We start from the raw sequence: 15,287 nt of genomic DNA, 5'->3' as shown, positions 1-15,287 counted from the left end.
TTTCATTGTTATTCAATCCCTCCCCCCAAATCCACTCCACTATGCTACCTTCAATCTGGACTCCTGTTCTAACAATAATATCTATTCCTTTTTAGGAGGACATTATTTCTAAGATGTTGTTGAATTTTTCCAATAATTGAGACAGTAAGGGGAAAAAAGCCACACACATAAGCCATGTAGAAGTCAAAGACATTTTTAAATACTTACAATCTGGAGTTTCTTCTCACCAGTTGACATTAACAGACTAAGCACTACTTATTATGGAGACGTTTGTAAGCAAATTTCTTGTTACGTGAAAGAAGTGGCAATTTGGAATTATAAGCTGATAGCAGTTATTTTAAAAAAATCATTGCCAAGAATAAATATAAACACATTAAATAATTTTTAAAAATAAGTTTTTTCTATTCATATTTTAAAAAATGAATATTCACTAGGGATTCATATTGGGAATAACTCCAAGTATATAATTTATTGAGCTCTGGTGGCCTAGGGGCAAGAAGCTGTGCTACGATCCTGAAGCACACAGTTTGAAGCCACCCTCTTTTCCATAGGAGAAAAATGGGCAATCTTTTTGTGATTAACTGCCTCTAAAAACCCACCACAGGGTCAGCGATGAGTCGGTTCCAACTCAATGGTACATAACAACGATATATAATATATAAGATCCTCCAGTACTCAAACACTTAAGGTCTCAGAAATGTTACTGTTAAACTGCAGTTGAGTTGATCACAACTCATCACAACCCCATGTGTTTGAAATAAAGCAGAGCTCATTCCTATGCCTTCTCCACAACCAATTGTAGGTTAGATTTCTACAATACAGAAGGTTTTTAGAGATAGTCTGATTTTCAGAAGTAGATTACCAGACCTTGATTTGTCTAGAAGTCCACCTGAAACCTGTTCAGGATCATAGCAACATGGAAGGCTCCATTGAGTATAGTTGCTAGCCAAGCGTAAAGGAGCCAAGGGAGTTCCATTTCCCCACAGTGTAGAATTATTTGAAGTGGTTCTTTACAACCACTAGCTACTTAGGTCCAGTGAGTGCTGGAATGCCATTTGCATTCAAGGAAGAAAAGAGTTACTCCAATACTATGCAGAATGTGCTCATTTTGTTAAAAGATCAACCTCAGCAACTTATTTGGTCAACATGGCATCATTTCTGAGCATCATTTGGAGAAAAGCACTGAACATCCAATGGACAGCCAAGAGAACAAAAAATGTGTCTTGGAGAGGGTGCAGCTGGAGTGCTCTTTGGAGGAAAAGATGATGACGCTTTTCCCTCACATACTTCAGGCATGTTGCTAGGAGGGGCTATTCCTTGGAGAAGCACTTGATGCTTCGAAAGGTGGAGAGTGGGCAAAGGAGAGGAAGATCTTTAACCAGGTGGATTGACATGGTGACTGCCACAATGGGCTTCAGTCTATCAGGAAGTATGAGGATGGGCAAGGTCCATAACGTAGTTCATAGGGTTGTTATGAACTATATCTGAGTTGACGGCACCTAACAACAACAGTGGCCCAGACCTTTGTGATTGGAATTACTGAGGTTATGTCTTCTCACCTATAAAGTCCTCATAGTTTCATTGTGAACAAGCAAAAAGAGAAGGAAGATTGTAGCAGATCTGTGGTCCAGTTTTAAAAATTTTTTCCGCTCAGTCCATATTTGATGGGCAGATTTGAGTAATTGATTATCCTGTTTTTAATGAAGAGGCCTTGGCAGTTCAGGGGCGAGCATTCTAGCCTTCCGTACAGGAGCCCTGGTTTGATTTCTACTGAGTACACCTCAACTCTCACCATTGGTCATCTTTAAGCGGAGGCTTGCATGTTGCTGTCATGCTGAGCAGTTTTCACTGGGGTGTTGAGATTCAGGCATAGGAACAAAAGAAGGCTGGTGCTCAGCTTCGTGAAGCCTAGATCACAATAGTCTGACCTGCAGCTGATCATGTGATAAAGATGGTGCAGGGCTTGATACTTATTTGCTTTTCTGTGGTGCACGAGGCCATCATGAGTCAACAACCAACTAGACGATCTAACAACAACAACAACAACAACAATAACATCACTCCAATTATGTCTGAACCAACATACAGTAGAGTCGTTGGAATGGAAATCTGGGAACTTGCTGTCAATAACTACAGTTAGTGGCTATGGTTAACAACTATAGTTCTTTCTTCATAGCACACTTTCTGCTTTTTTGTGTGTGTATCAAATGTTGTTGTTATTTGCCATCGAGTCACAGGCAACTCATAGTGACCCTATGAAGGAGAGTCCTCAATGCTTGGGTGTCTTTCATCCTCTCTCCAGGTTCATAGGGTTTCCAGAGGCAAGCTGTTATGGAAGTGGATGCCACTCCTCCTTCCAATATCAAATGTTAGGCACAAAATATTAAGTAATTGTTTTAAAATAATGGTTTTAAGCACACTGGAGTTGTAAATGCACATTTCCATATTTTCCTGAGATGGTTCATCCATACCAGGGCTAAGTCTGGCTGAGTCTGACATCAGAATGATCTGCTTGCTAATTGAGGACCCAAGATGTCAAAGAAAACTGTAAACAGTTAAAGAAAACTGGGTATATTTTACTCAGTTATGTTTATTGCTTTTGAGACAGAAATCAAATAAAATCACTTTCCCACTTTTAAAGACATAAAATATATGAGCAGCAGGGGTGGGAGTGCAAAACCCACAAATTGAAAATGCCTGGCATGAAAACTGTTCCTTTTAGTTGGTAATCCATCTCTCCTAATGTTGTTAAATTATAACCGAAATTAAGATAACATCAGGATTATAGAAATTGGAAGCATTTGGCTAGTTTTTTAGGCATCGATGAAAGACGTATAAAACATGCCTGAAGCCCAATATGATATCATTAGAGATGACTTAAAGTCTGAATAATTCAAAAGTAATAGGTTACAATTGATTTCTATTTTGGATAGAAAGAATTAAGTCAAAGTTAGTGGCTAGGAATAAAGTGTTGAAATAAACAAGTACCTCTCTGTATACAAGGCATTCAGAGTGTATGTGTCTCACATATGTGTGTGTGTATGCAAATCTGCTGTTAAGTACCTCTTCAGATTTCTAAAGAGCTAGGCTGTCTGTTTAAAGAATAAGTTGAGCTTGATCCAAGCCATGGTCATTTCAGTTGCTTCCTGTGCATTTTAAAGTTGGGAAAAGAATAAGAAAAACTGAGAAGAATCAGTGTCTTTGAATTGTAGTGTTGAACAGTACTGAATATGCCAGGGACTGCCAAAAAAACCCCAAATTTGTCTTATACAAGTGCAACCAGAGTGCTTAATAGAGGCAAGAATAGTGAAACTTCATCTTATTTATTAAGGCATATTTTCAGAAAATCCTCCTTGGAAAGAAACAACATGCTGGGAAAGATAGTCAGCTAAGAAAGGAAGGCTTTCAGTGAGATGGACTGTATCCTTGGGCTTGACTGTATCCATGGGCTTGAGCGTATCACAGATCAAGAGGAAAGTGCAGGGTAAAACAAGATCTGCTGTTCAAAGGGTTGCTGTGAGCCGTAGCTGAATTGATGAACCTAACAACAACAACATTGCAATTATATTAGAACTAACTTACAATAGAGTTGTAAGAATGAAAAGCTGGGTACTTCCTGTATTAAGCTGGGTGTTCTCTCTCTCTCTCTCTCTCTCTCTTTCTCTCTTTCTCTGTGTGTGTGTGTAACTTATCTGTCATTTGGTCATATTGTGTTACCTTGTATATTGCTTTGATGCTGATAGATGTGCCATCAGTATTTAAAATTCCTATAGGTCACACATGGTAGACAGGAGAATTAAAATGTGACGTTGGAATATAAAGTAAGCAATATGCTTAGAAAAATAGTAGTGATAAGCTTGTTAAAGGCAGGATTGTTATAGACTCCAGTTCTTGAAGACAAACAAAACAAAAATTTCAGTATCCATAAAGCTGAATGAGATATACCTCTATATGTACAGGGTGTGTGTGTGTGTGAGAGAGAGAGAGAGAGAGAACACCACTGTAGCTGAGTCAGTTCTGATAGTTCTGATTCATAGTGACCTTGCCATTTGTAACTGATCAGTCTCCGATGAGACTTTTATATCCAGATAAATACTTTGGATGAAGAAATTTACACCTGGAAAGAATAAAATGCTTGCTGTGAAATACTTACTTTGTTACGTAAGTTAAATTTCTATTTATGGCCCTGAATACTCTGTGTGGTAGTTCACCTCTGCCCTGTAGTCTTTATTGCTTGGCATAAATGCAATGATTGTAGATTTTTTTGGTAGCAAGTAGTGAGTTTCTTTCTTTGTCATTTTATATGCTTTGGAGTTAACCAGTCTTGGGCTCTAATTCCTGATTCTTTTTCAGGACTCCTAATCTTTATCAGCCACTGTTTTTTCATCTTTTGATTGGCAATAACAAACCTTTGCCAAATTGTCAGAAGGTTCTAGATAATAGACGTAGAATACTCAACACTGGACTCTAATACTTATGTTGTTGTTCTTGGTTGCGTCTTCTATGTAGAGTGTCCGTATGAGCAGCTTGTCTAAACTTTGTCTGATTCTGTGCCATCCTCAGTCTCCACCATGTGCAATTCCATTGTTGTGTGGTCACTGTGCTAATCCATGGTAAAGACTGTTATTGTTACGATGTGCCATCAAGTCACGTGCACCTCACAGTGACCCTATGCACAACCCTAAACCCTGCTCTATTCTGTGTCGATCTTATTGTCTCTGACATACCTACCCCAATTACCCCAGTCACTAAATCAACCCATCTCATAGAGGGTCTTTCTCTTCTTTGCTGTCCCTCCACCCTCCCAAGCATGGCGTCCCTCTCCAAGGACTGGTCCCTCCTTACAACATGTCCAAAGTATGTCAGACAAAGCCTCAGAATCCTTGCCTCCAAGGAGCAGCCCAGCTTCACCCTCTCCAGGACAAACCTGTTTGTTCTCCTAGCAGTCCATGGTATATTCAATACTCTTCTCCAGCACCACAGCTCAAAGGCATCAATTCTATCATCCCTAATCATTGTCCAGTTCTCTGATTTATTTACTACAATTTGTTAACTTTCTGTAATCAGCATTTTAGTAACTCAAGCAGTAAGCACCATATTGATGTCATGTTTTATTCAACTAAAACAAATAAGTTCTCAAGAAAAGTGTTGATGCAATTTAGTAATGGGAAGCCTTAATTTAGATTTTGAATGTATTTGCAAATGAAAATTAAATACTATAGACAATTACTAGATATGATTTAGAAATTAAGGTCTTTCATTTGTTTTATTTAACTTTTGGTTTTGCAAAATCATATGTATTTAAATATCTTTTACATATTTTCTTATATCTTCTACTGTTCGAAAAGCATTACAAAATCTATGTAGGTATTCCTGGTTTAAAATATCTGAGAAAAGACTGGTTAAAATTATTGAAGCTGGATTTTGGGGTTTATTTTATAAAATATTTGTTCTGCTTTACTTTGTTTTAGAAATTATATTCCTATAATAATAATTCTCCATTGTTTGCATAAAGTTTTTGTATGGTAGATTTTATATTATGTACTTGTTATTGTTGTTCAATGCCTTTGAGCCAGATAAAGCCTTTGAGTCTACTGTATATAGTGGATTAAAACAAGGTCAAGTCCTGAATCATCCTCACAATCTCCACCTTACTTATGCTGAATTTAGAAGTCACTGTGTCAATCCAAATTGGTGAAGGTCTTCCTCTTTTTTATGACCCTTCAGTTTTCAAAGCATAGTATCTTTTTTTCAGGGGCCAGCCTCTTTCTGACATGCCCAAAATACATGAGAGTAAGTCAGCCTCTGAGAAGCACTTTGGTTGCATTTCTTCCAACATAGATTTGCTTTTTTCTTTCACAGTCTAGGACATATTCAGCATTATTTTCATAATCACACTTTAAAAGCTTCAGTTGTTCTTTGATCTTCCTTATTCATTGTGTAACTTTCAAATGCTCTTTAAAATCCCATGAATTAGAATTAGATCAGGGGTACCTTAGCCTTTAAATTGAAATCCTTGCTCTTTAGCACTTTGAAGAGATCTTTGACAGCACATTCGCCCATTGTAATACATTTTTTCTTTCTTGACTGCTGCTCCTATATGATTGTGGTGTTTTATCTTCTGCCGTAAGTTTTTCAAGTCTTCTTCATGTTGTAAAGTTTTCATATTACTGGGTTTAATGAGTCTTCTTTTAATTCTAATACAACATTTTTCTTTTTATAGTCCAGAATCTCCAATTATTTGCTCACCATATACATTGAATAGTTGTGGGGGAAACGCATCCCTGATTCATGCCTTTTCTGGTTTTATAACTTGTAACATCCCCTTGTTCTGTTGAGAAGGCTGCCTCTTGGTTCACGTACAGATTCAGCATGAGCACAGCTGTTATGCACTGATATTCCTAAATCCCTTTGACATTTGGAGAAAGTAAGTCTGAGAAAATACATGATACATCCAATTAAAGGATGGAAATCCAGCTCTTCACACTGTTTATTGTTTCCATTATTCTTTTCATTTCTATAAGGTTAAGAAAAACAAATAACTAGACAATGGAAAATGAAGTATTAAGATCTTACTAATTAACACCGGAGTCCACTTTTGTAAAGTGGGAAGATATTTTTCTGATTCTTCTTTGCAAAACCTTCAATGAGTTATCTTTGTCTACTGCAAAGATCAAAATTATTGCATCATTTTTGCATTGCTTGAAAACTACCATGTTGTTGCGTGTGCCAATGGGTCAGAATCAACCTATAACTGACCTTTCAAAGGGTTCTCAGAGGCAGTAAATCGCACTGGAGGAGATTACTATCTTTCTCCCACAGAGCAGCTGGTGGATTCAACCCATGTGCCTTTGACATTGCAGCGCAACTTCTTACCACTAGGCTACCAGAGGGGGAAAAAATTAATATATTGCAAGTACTTTATATCTAATTGTACTTTTATGCCTAGATGTACAGTTCTCTTGTACATATCCTTAATAATATCTTTTCTATTTTCACTACTATTGTTCACTTAATAAGAAGTCCTGTGCCATAGTATGTAACCTGTTGGAAAGCTAACAGAAAGGTCATAATTTCAAAGTTACCAGTTACACAGGGGGCTAAAAATGGGCAGTTTCCCCATGTAATGATTTACAGCCTGAGAAATCTGATGGAAGGTCATTGTGAGTCAGTATCAACCTGATGGCGGTAGATTTGTTCACTTAATTAACTTTTCAAATGCTTACATAGACTTACTATTTATTAGGCACTGTTTGAGGGACTTCATAGATAGATACTGATTCATTTAATCTTCATACCATGCTGAAAGCAGAGAGTACCAGAGGAATGTCTATCTGTGTTTCATTGACTATGCAAAGGCATTTGACTGTGTGGATCATAACAAACTGTGTCTGACTCTGAGAAGAATGGGAATCCCAGAACACCTGATTGTGCTTATGCAAAACTTTTACTTGGACCAAGAGGCAGTTGTCAGAACACAGCAAGGAAATACTGCATGGTTCTAAATTGGCAAGGGTGTGTGTCAAGGATGTGGCCTATCTCCATATCTTTTCAATCTATATGTGGAACAGAGTTTTTGGGAGGATGGGCTCTATGAGGAGAAGTGTGGCATCAGGATTGGAGGTAGACTCATCAACAATCTGCGTTATGCAGATGACACAATCCTGCTTGCTGAAATGGAGGAGGACCTGAAGCACCTGCTGCAGAAGCTCAAGGACTGCAGCCTTTAATATGGACTGAGGCTCAACATCAGAAAAACCAAAGATTGTCACCACTGAGTCAATTGGCAGCATCATGATGGGTGATGAAGATATTGAGATTGTTGACAGCTTCCGTTTACTTGGCTCTATAATCAATACTCTTGGTACCAGCAGCCAGGAAATTAAAAGACGAATTGTGTTTAGAAAGTCTGCTGTTAGAGACTTCTCCAAAGTTCTGAAGAGCAGCGATGTCAGTCTGGAGATTAAGATGCACTTGATGCAGGCCATGATCTTTGCAATTATTTGCTATGCATCAGAGAGCTGGACAATGACTAGGGATGATAGAAGGAGAGTTGATGCCTTTGAACTGTGGTGCTGAAAAAGAGTATGGAATATACCATGGGCTGCTAGGAGAACAAAAAAATTCATCCTGGAGAGGGTGAAGCCAGTCTGCTCCTTGGAGACAAGGATTCTGAAGCTCCATCTGACATACTTTGGATATATTGCAAGACAGGATCAGTTCTTGGAGAAGGACATCATGCTTCGGAGGGTGGAAAGACATCACAGGGGAGGAAGACCCTTGATGAGATGGGTTGATTCAGTCATTGGGGTAATGAGGATGGGTGTATTGGTGACAGCAAGATTGGCAAGGGATAGGGAAGTGCTTAGGGCTATTGTACATAGGGTCACTATGAGTCACAGGTCATTTGATGGCACATAACAACAACAACAACAACGTCAGGAGACAGAAAATAGTATACAGAATAGATGATAAAACTGAGATTCAGACACTGACGTATAAAGATAGGATTCTGGAAAGACAAGTTTTATTTTAAATGTGGTTTAAAAATTATTTTCTTAACCATTATGTTACATAGGCAGAAAGAATTTCAAAATTTAGTAGCCGTAATAGGCAGCCAACAGAGAAGTCTAAATGGCACACTACCAAAAGTCATCCGTTTGAAGACTTCATTCCCCTATGGTTTACTACCACCTGGATCCTAATATTTTCAAACTAAGAAACCTCAATTTTTTCAGCGCATACACCCAGAAGATATTTTTCTGTCTGGGGTAGACTCACACTAACTTGGCTCTTGAGATTAGTGTTAGAAAATAGAGTTTCAGTGCATTGATTTACAGCGAGGAGCAGAGGTATTCATCTAATGGACCAGAGTACTGATGTCAGGGAGGCCAGTAAACATCTGCCCCTTGGCAGTAATGAAAAACTAGATCACTCTTGGCTAGTATGCTTAATGTGGCATCATTTCTCAGAAGAACTGAAGATTTATACATCAGGTTAGTGTGCTACATCTGTGTTGAGATAACAATGGCCTTGCTAATGAACCTGGAAGACTGAAAGCTCACTGTCTGTGGTATTGTTAGCTAGACATTTACAACCATATATCACTGCCACTTTCCTTTTTCTATGTTTCTAATGCCTGTTACCAGTCTGTCTTTCTCTCTCACAATTCTAGTGTTAATTTTAATGTTTTCAGCCTGATTAGAGACACGTCTTTGGCCTGGTAGCCTTTCCATCTCTTCAAGAAATGTTTTATGTAATTGTATTTTCCGATCACATTTTCTCATTGATAATAACTATAACTTGCTTGGCTCCACAATCAACACTCTTAACACCAGCAGTCAGGAAATCAAAAGACAAATTGCTGGGAAAATTGGCTGTCAGGGACCTCTCCAGAGTGCTGAAAAGCAACGATGTCAGTCTAGAAACTAAGGTGCACCAAATCCAGGCCATGGTCTTCACAATTACATATTATGCTTCAGAGAGCTGGAAAATGACTAAGGATAACAGAAGAGGAATCTATGCCTTTGAGTTGTGGTGCTGGAGAAGAGTCTTGAACATATCATGGACTGCCAACAAAGCAAATAGGTCTGTCTTGGAGATGGTGAAACCAAGTTTCTCTGGAGACTAAGATTTTGAAGCTATATTTCACAAACTTGGGGCACATGGCCAGGAGATACCGATCCTTAGAGAAGGACATCATTCTCAGAAGGGTGAAGGGCAGCACAAGAGAGGAAGACCCTGATACAGTAACTGGGGCAATACGGGTGTGTCAGGGTTAGTGAGACTGGCTCAGGATAGGGCAGAGTTCAGAGCTGCTGTACATAGGGTTGCTGTGGGTTGCAGGTGACTCAACAGCACATAACAACGACAAAAATATAACATTTTGAAGAGCCAACAAAAATGCTTTCATATTTATTTTACTGAATTAGAATTACATATGAATATTTTTCTTTTTAAGAAAGTTTCTTGGTTTATATATAATCATTCACTTACATAGTGTTTTATACTTGTACTTTGTATTTTAAACAATCATTCATATGCATTATATTTAATATATTTAGTTACCATTGCTTTGTGTCTATTATTACACCATCTTTTCAAATCTCCATTGAACCTTTCGCTTTCCTCTTTTTCTGCCCCTTCTCCTGCGCTGTCCCTCCACCCTCCCAAGCATGATGTCCCTCTCCAAGGACCGGTCTCTCCTCACAACATGTCCAAAGTATGTCAAATAAAGCTTCAGAATCCTTGCCTCCACGGAGCAGCCTGGTTCCACCATCTCTAGGCCAAACCTGTTTGTTCTCCTAACAGTCCTTGATATATTCAATACTCTTCTCCAGCACCACAAATTAAAGGCCTTTGAGTTTCCCCATCTAGGCTGTAGTATTATTGACTATGTGATTTTGGAAAGTTACTTAACCTTCTCATGCTTCTGTCTCACCTGTAAAATAAGGATAATGATAGTATCCTTTCTCAAGAGTTTCTGAGAAGATTAAGTCATTTAATAGATTTAACAAGTTTAGAACTATGCTTTGAGATTCCACAACTACTAGGTGGTATAGTTAGTTGTTGCTAGAAGCATTCGAGTTGACTACATTTTATAGCAACCCCAAGAACAACAGATCAAAACTGTGTTCTCTACTACGGCACCATTCTCACCATCTCCGCCATGTTCAAAGCCATTGTTACAGTTATATGTCAATCCGTCTAGCTCAGTGAGGGCTTTTCTCCCTCTAGCTGACCTCCTGCCTTTCCCAGCATGATGTCATTTTTCAAAGACTTGCGCCTCCTCACAATATGCCTGAAGTATTTAAGAGGAAGTTTCACTCTTCTTGCCTCTAAGGAGTTGCCTGGTTTCTCTTCCCCCAAGAGAGATTTGCTTATTATTTTGGCCGTCTATGGGATATCAAGTACTCTTCTCCAGCACCTCAAGTCAAAAGCATTGAGTATATATTAATATAACAAATAACTCAACATTCCACATTATCTGTGTACTTAATATTTTTAAGTGTGGCATTTTGGAGAGAACAGAGTGCTATTTATTGTTCAAATTTTATGTGTCATGGCTGAATATCTTAAAAAATTGATTGTTTTTTCTCATAGGAATTTAGTAAAATGGAAACTCCCATGTATTACGGGTAGGAGTATGTAATGGTACAACCTTTATGGAATGCAATTTGGCAATGTGTGTCAAGGGCCTTACAAAAGTCATTCCCTTTAGCCTAGTAATTCCCCTTCTAGAAATTTATCTATGCTAAAGTCACAGTCAGAAATCTGAAGAAAACTGGTTCACAGAGAGACTTTAATCATACTCTCATTTATCAAACCTCAAGTTGGACATTACTAAAGTGACTAGTAAGAGTAGAATGATTATACAAATTATGTTATTTTATGGAATACAATTATTTAAAAGATCTCTTCAAAGTTATTTAATAGTGTGAGAAAGGGCCTCTAAAAATTCTAAGTGGAAAAAGCAGGCTTTAAAATTACATAAGTGATAGAATTTCTTTCATACAGAAATGAAATAAATCAAGATAGTAGTATCTTTAGATGAGACAATTACAGAATTTTCTTTTCTTTTTGTTTAGCTGTATTTTCCAAATCTTCTACAGTGAACATGTTGGATTTTTTTTTTTTAGAAATAGGGAACAGGGTTTTTAAAAGAATTATTATTTCCATATTCTTAATGTGTGATTTTAACACATGATGAATTCTTTTTTTATTATTATTATTATTATTTTGTGTGCATGTACCGTCAAATCAGATCTGACTGGTACAGGAGGATATTGTGCCTCCTTCTCTGGCAGAGCGTCTGGTGGATTCGAACCGTGTTCCTCTGGGATTGCAGTGCAGTTTCTTGCCACTAGGCCACCAGAGCTCCCCTCATGATGAATTCTTAACTTAATATTTACCGTATTCGAGAGACGGGATTTTTTTCTGTGAAACATCTATTTTTATACAGAAATTATTAAGAATACAGGATTCATGTAATTTTAAAATTAATGTTTTTCTTTTTATATTTATTTATATTTTATAAATATTAATATTTTTAATTCTGAAAACCTACATTAAAGATTGATAAAATAAGCAATTCGTTAAAAGAGATGCCTGTTTTAACCTTTAGATCAATTTATTTCAACTTTTAAAGAATTATCCCATTTAGTATTTACTAGTGACTTCTTAAAGACCTACTCAGAAGGTCAGAGAATGCCTAAAGCTAATATTAACAGAAAATTGTTTTTATTCACGTTCATGTATTGAACCATTTATAGGAAGTAATGCATTGCATTTTTATTTTTCCCTTTGTGATTTAGGAGCTGCGAAGGAAGAAATATCCGATACAGAACATGCAGTAATGTGGTAAGTGGGAGCTTCTGTAATTCTACTGATAAGGCTTTTCTCAGTACTAAAAAAATGCTAAGCACTTCTTTGTATCCTGAGCAGGAGATCCAGACACTGGTATTTTACAGAAAGTGTTTTATTTATCATTATTATCACCTTGCAGCTCTGAAATTTGGTATTTTTGATATTATATAATATGAAACTTTAATAATTTAACCATCTAGACTGTTTCAAAACAAAGGCTGTCTGCATTTCCTGTTTGTTTTGCGCCTTTTTACATATGAGTCTCATGAGAAGGAATTAGAGGAGGAAGAAAGGGGGAACGACTTGGAGAATCATGAAATAAGTGTTAGCTAATCAAACTCATATTTGACAAATTCATTCATTTTACAACTATAATTTCAAGCCAACTATGTGTGAGGCATTATAACAACACAGGGATAAATAACATGTGGTCACAGTCTTAAAACATCCATAATATGTTGAGGGCTGAGAGAGAGAAGATGACAGAAGCGTTCACAACCATATTCTAGGGCAGAAGGCGACACATGCCTGGAGAAGGGAATCAAGTGGCTTGTGGTTCTAGCACATAGGTATAAAGGGACTGAGAAGAAATGATGATTTCAGATGGACATAGGGAACCTGGATGGTCATGAAAGTACGGAGTGGGGACAATTATTTCCAGTAGAGGTGCCAAATTAGGCCACTATTGTTGTAGGAATGTATAGGTGTATTCCGAATGCTAATTTAGGTAGGATTATGAGAGCAGAATGGAAGTTAAGTGTTCACAGGAACTTTTGAGTTACTGCATAAAGAAAATGACATAGTAGCCTCCCAAGTATGTACTGGTGTTGTTGTTGTTGTGTGTTATCAAGTTGGAACCAACTGACCCTCCAGCGGGTTTTCAGAGGCAGTTAATCACACAGGAGGAGACTGCCCGTCCTTCTCCCACAGAGCAGCTGGTGGCCACATGCCTTTGGGATTACATTCTTACCACTCAGCCACCAGTATTTCTTAACTCTTATGATTTTGAAAAGTTAATTAATCTTTCCAAGCTTAAGTTTCCTCCTCTGTTAAATAAGGATAATGATAATATCCTATCTCCTAGAGTTCCTGAGAAGTTTAAGTAATAGATTTAATTTTATTAAATTTCATTCTATTCTATGTATTAGTCCAGAGAATAGTAGAAAGGTCAGTTCTTCAGAGATCTGGCATGAGGGCCATGATGTTGCAGGGTTCCTCTCCCATGTTGTTGTAGTTATGTGCCATCGAGTCACCTGCAACTCATAGTGACCCCACGTACAACAGCCCTAAACTCTGCCCTATCCTGTGCCAGTCTCACTATCTCTGACACACACCCCCATTACCCCATTCACTGAATCAATCCATCTCATCGAGGGTCTTCCTCTCACGTGCTGTCCCTCCACCCTCCCAAGCATGATGTCCCTCTCCAAGGACTGGTCCCACCTTGCAACATGTCCAAAGTATATCAGATGAAGCTTCAGAATCCTTGCCTCTAAGGAGCAGCCTGGCTTCATCCTCTGTTGTTGTTAGGCACCGTCAATTTGACTATGTCTCATTTTCACCTTCGCTTTCTCTGACTCTCCACCTTTCCCAGCATGCCTTATTCCAAGGACTGGGCATTTCTGACAATATGCCAGAGTATGTAAGAGGGAGCTTCACCATCCTTGCCTCTGAAGTACTTCTTCCAAGATAGACTTTGTTGTTCTCTTGGCTATCCTAGGGTTAGTTAGCAGTCTTCACCAGCACCGTAACTCAAAGGCATCTGCTCTTCTGTTAGTCATTGTCCAACTTCCAGGTGCATATGAAACAATTGAAAATACTATGGCTTAGATCAGACACACATGAGTATTTAAACTGACCCTGTTTCTAATTTCTCGACTGCTACTACCATGGTGGTGTGTGTGTCCAAGTTACTTAAGGAAAGTGATTTCTGTTGATTATAGATCAAAGTACTTTAAGAAAGTTAGTTCTGTAAGGATGTTAGGGATTGTTGATTGCTGGTGTTGATTGTCGGTCCATGTGCTTTAGGAAAGTTAATTCCAGAGGCCTGTGAGGGATACTTTACACAGGAAGAGATGGGAGCTAATGAAATAGCGAAATAAGAAGTAGTGAGAAACAAGAAAGGTCTGCTAATCTGGTTCCAAAAATAAAGCCAATGAAAACCTGATGGATCATAACAGACTTCAATATAAATGTAGCTTGAATTTTGTAATTGGAATTCTTCGGGGGGAAATTCATTTGGTAGGCAAGTTGCCTAGAGCTATGAAATTTTATGATGAAGTCATTTCACATCTATCAAGGAATGTAAAGGCTGACAAAGACCAGTTGATCTCAAAATGTGATCCAAAGACCACTTGAGAACCATTAGAATCTTCCAGTTTGAAAACTTTCGAAACCTTCCCATTCAAAACGCTTTTTAAAATAATAACTCTATGGTTTTCCACTGTGTTTCTATTTGCACTGAAGTAGGACAAATACTGTTGAGTACAATTGCTGAAGCCTTAAGAAGAATCAGGGAGGCCAAAGCATACTCGTTGCCATGGCACATGTCGCCATCATGCACTATGTCACAAAGAACACAGCAGTGAAAATCCAGAAAATAAATGGCACTGTTTTAAAATATTGTTGTTGTTGCTAGGTACCATTGAGTCAACCTTGACTCATAGTGGCACACAGTTTATTTTCAGTTAGTTTAAATGATTCCTTACTCTCATAGTTACTAGTATATATATATATATATAATATATATAAATACATTATACTATATGACAAAAGATTAGGCATAGATTTATTAATTTTACATATCACTATGAGTCACAGGCAATTCGACAGCACTTAACAACATAAAAGTTATAAATTATTTATTCTTTCATTTACTTAGTTATTAACCTGTGCTAAATAACGTTTCTGCTAGTCAGGAA

At 37.8% G+C, this 15,287-nt stretch overlaps 1 protein-coding gene across 1 annotated transcript in view; it reads left to right on the top strand.

The window, feature by feature from the left end:
• Positions 1 to 15,287, top strand: part of ADAMTSL1 (ADAMTS-like 1) — a 431,835-nt gene that overhangs the window by 25,668 nt on the left and 390,880 nt on the right. Inside the window, exon 3 of the mRNA XM_006881351.1 lies at positions 12,315 to 12,360. Within this exon, the coding sequence (XP_006881413.1) occupies positions 12,315 to 12,360 (46 nt within the window). The remainder of the gene's footprint in view (positions 1 to 12,314; positions 12,361 to 15,287) is intronic.

The sequence above is a fragment of the Elephantulus edwardii genome, unplaced genomic scaffold (assembly GCF_000299155.1).
Source record: "Elephantulus edwardii isolate Elephantulus edwardi_28Jun2011 unplaced genomic scaffold, EleEdw1.0 scaffold00014, whole genome shotgun sequence".
Taxonomy (NCBI): domain Eukaryota; kingdom Metazoa; phylum Chordata; class Mammalia; order Macroscelidea; family Macroscelididae; genus Elephantulus; species Elephantulus edwardii.
This window is presented reverse-complemented; position numbering and strand designations above follow the sequence as displayed.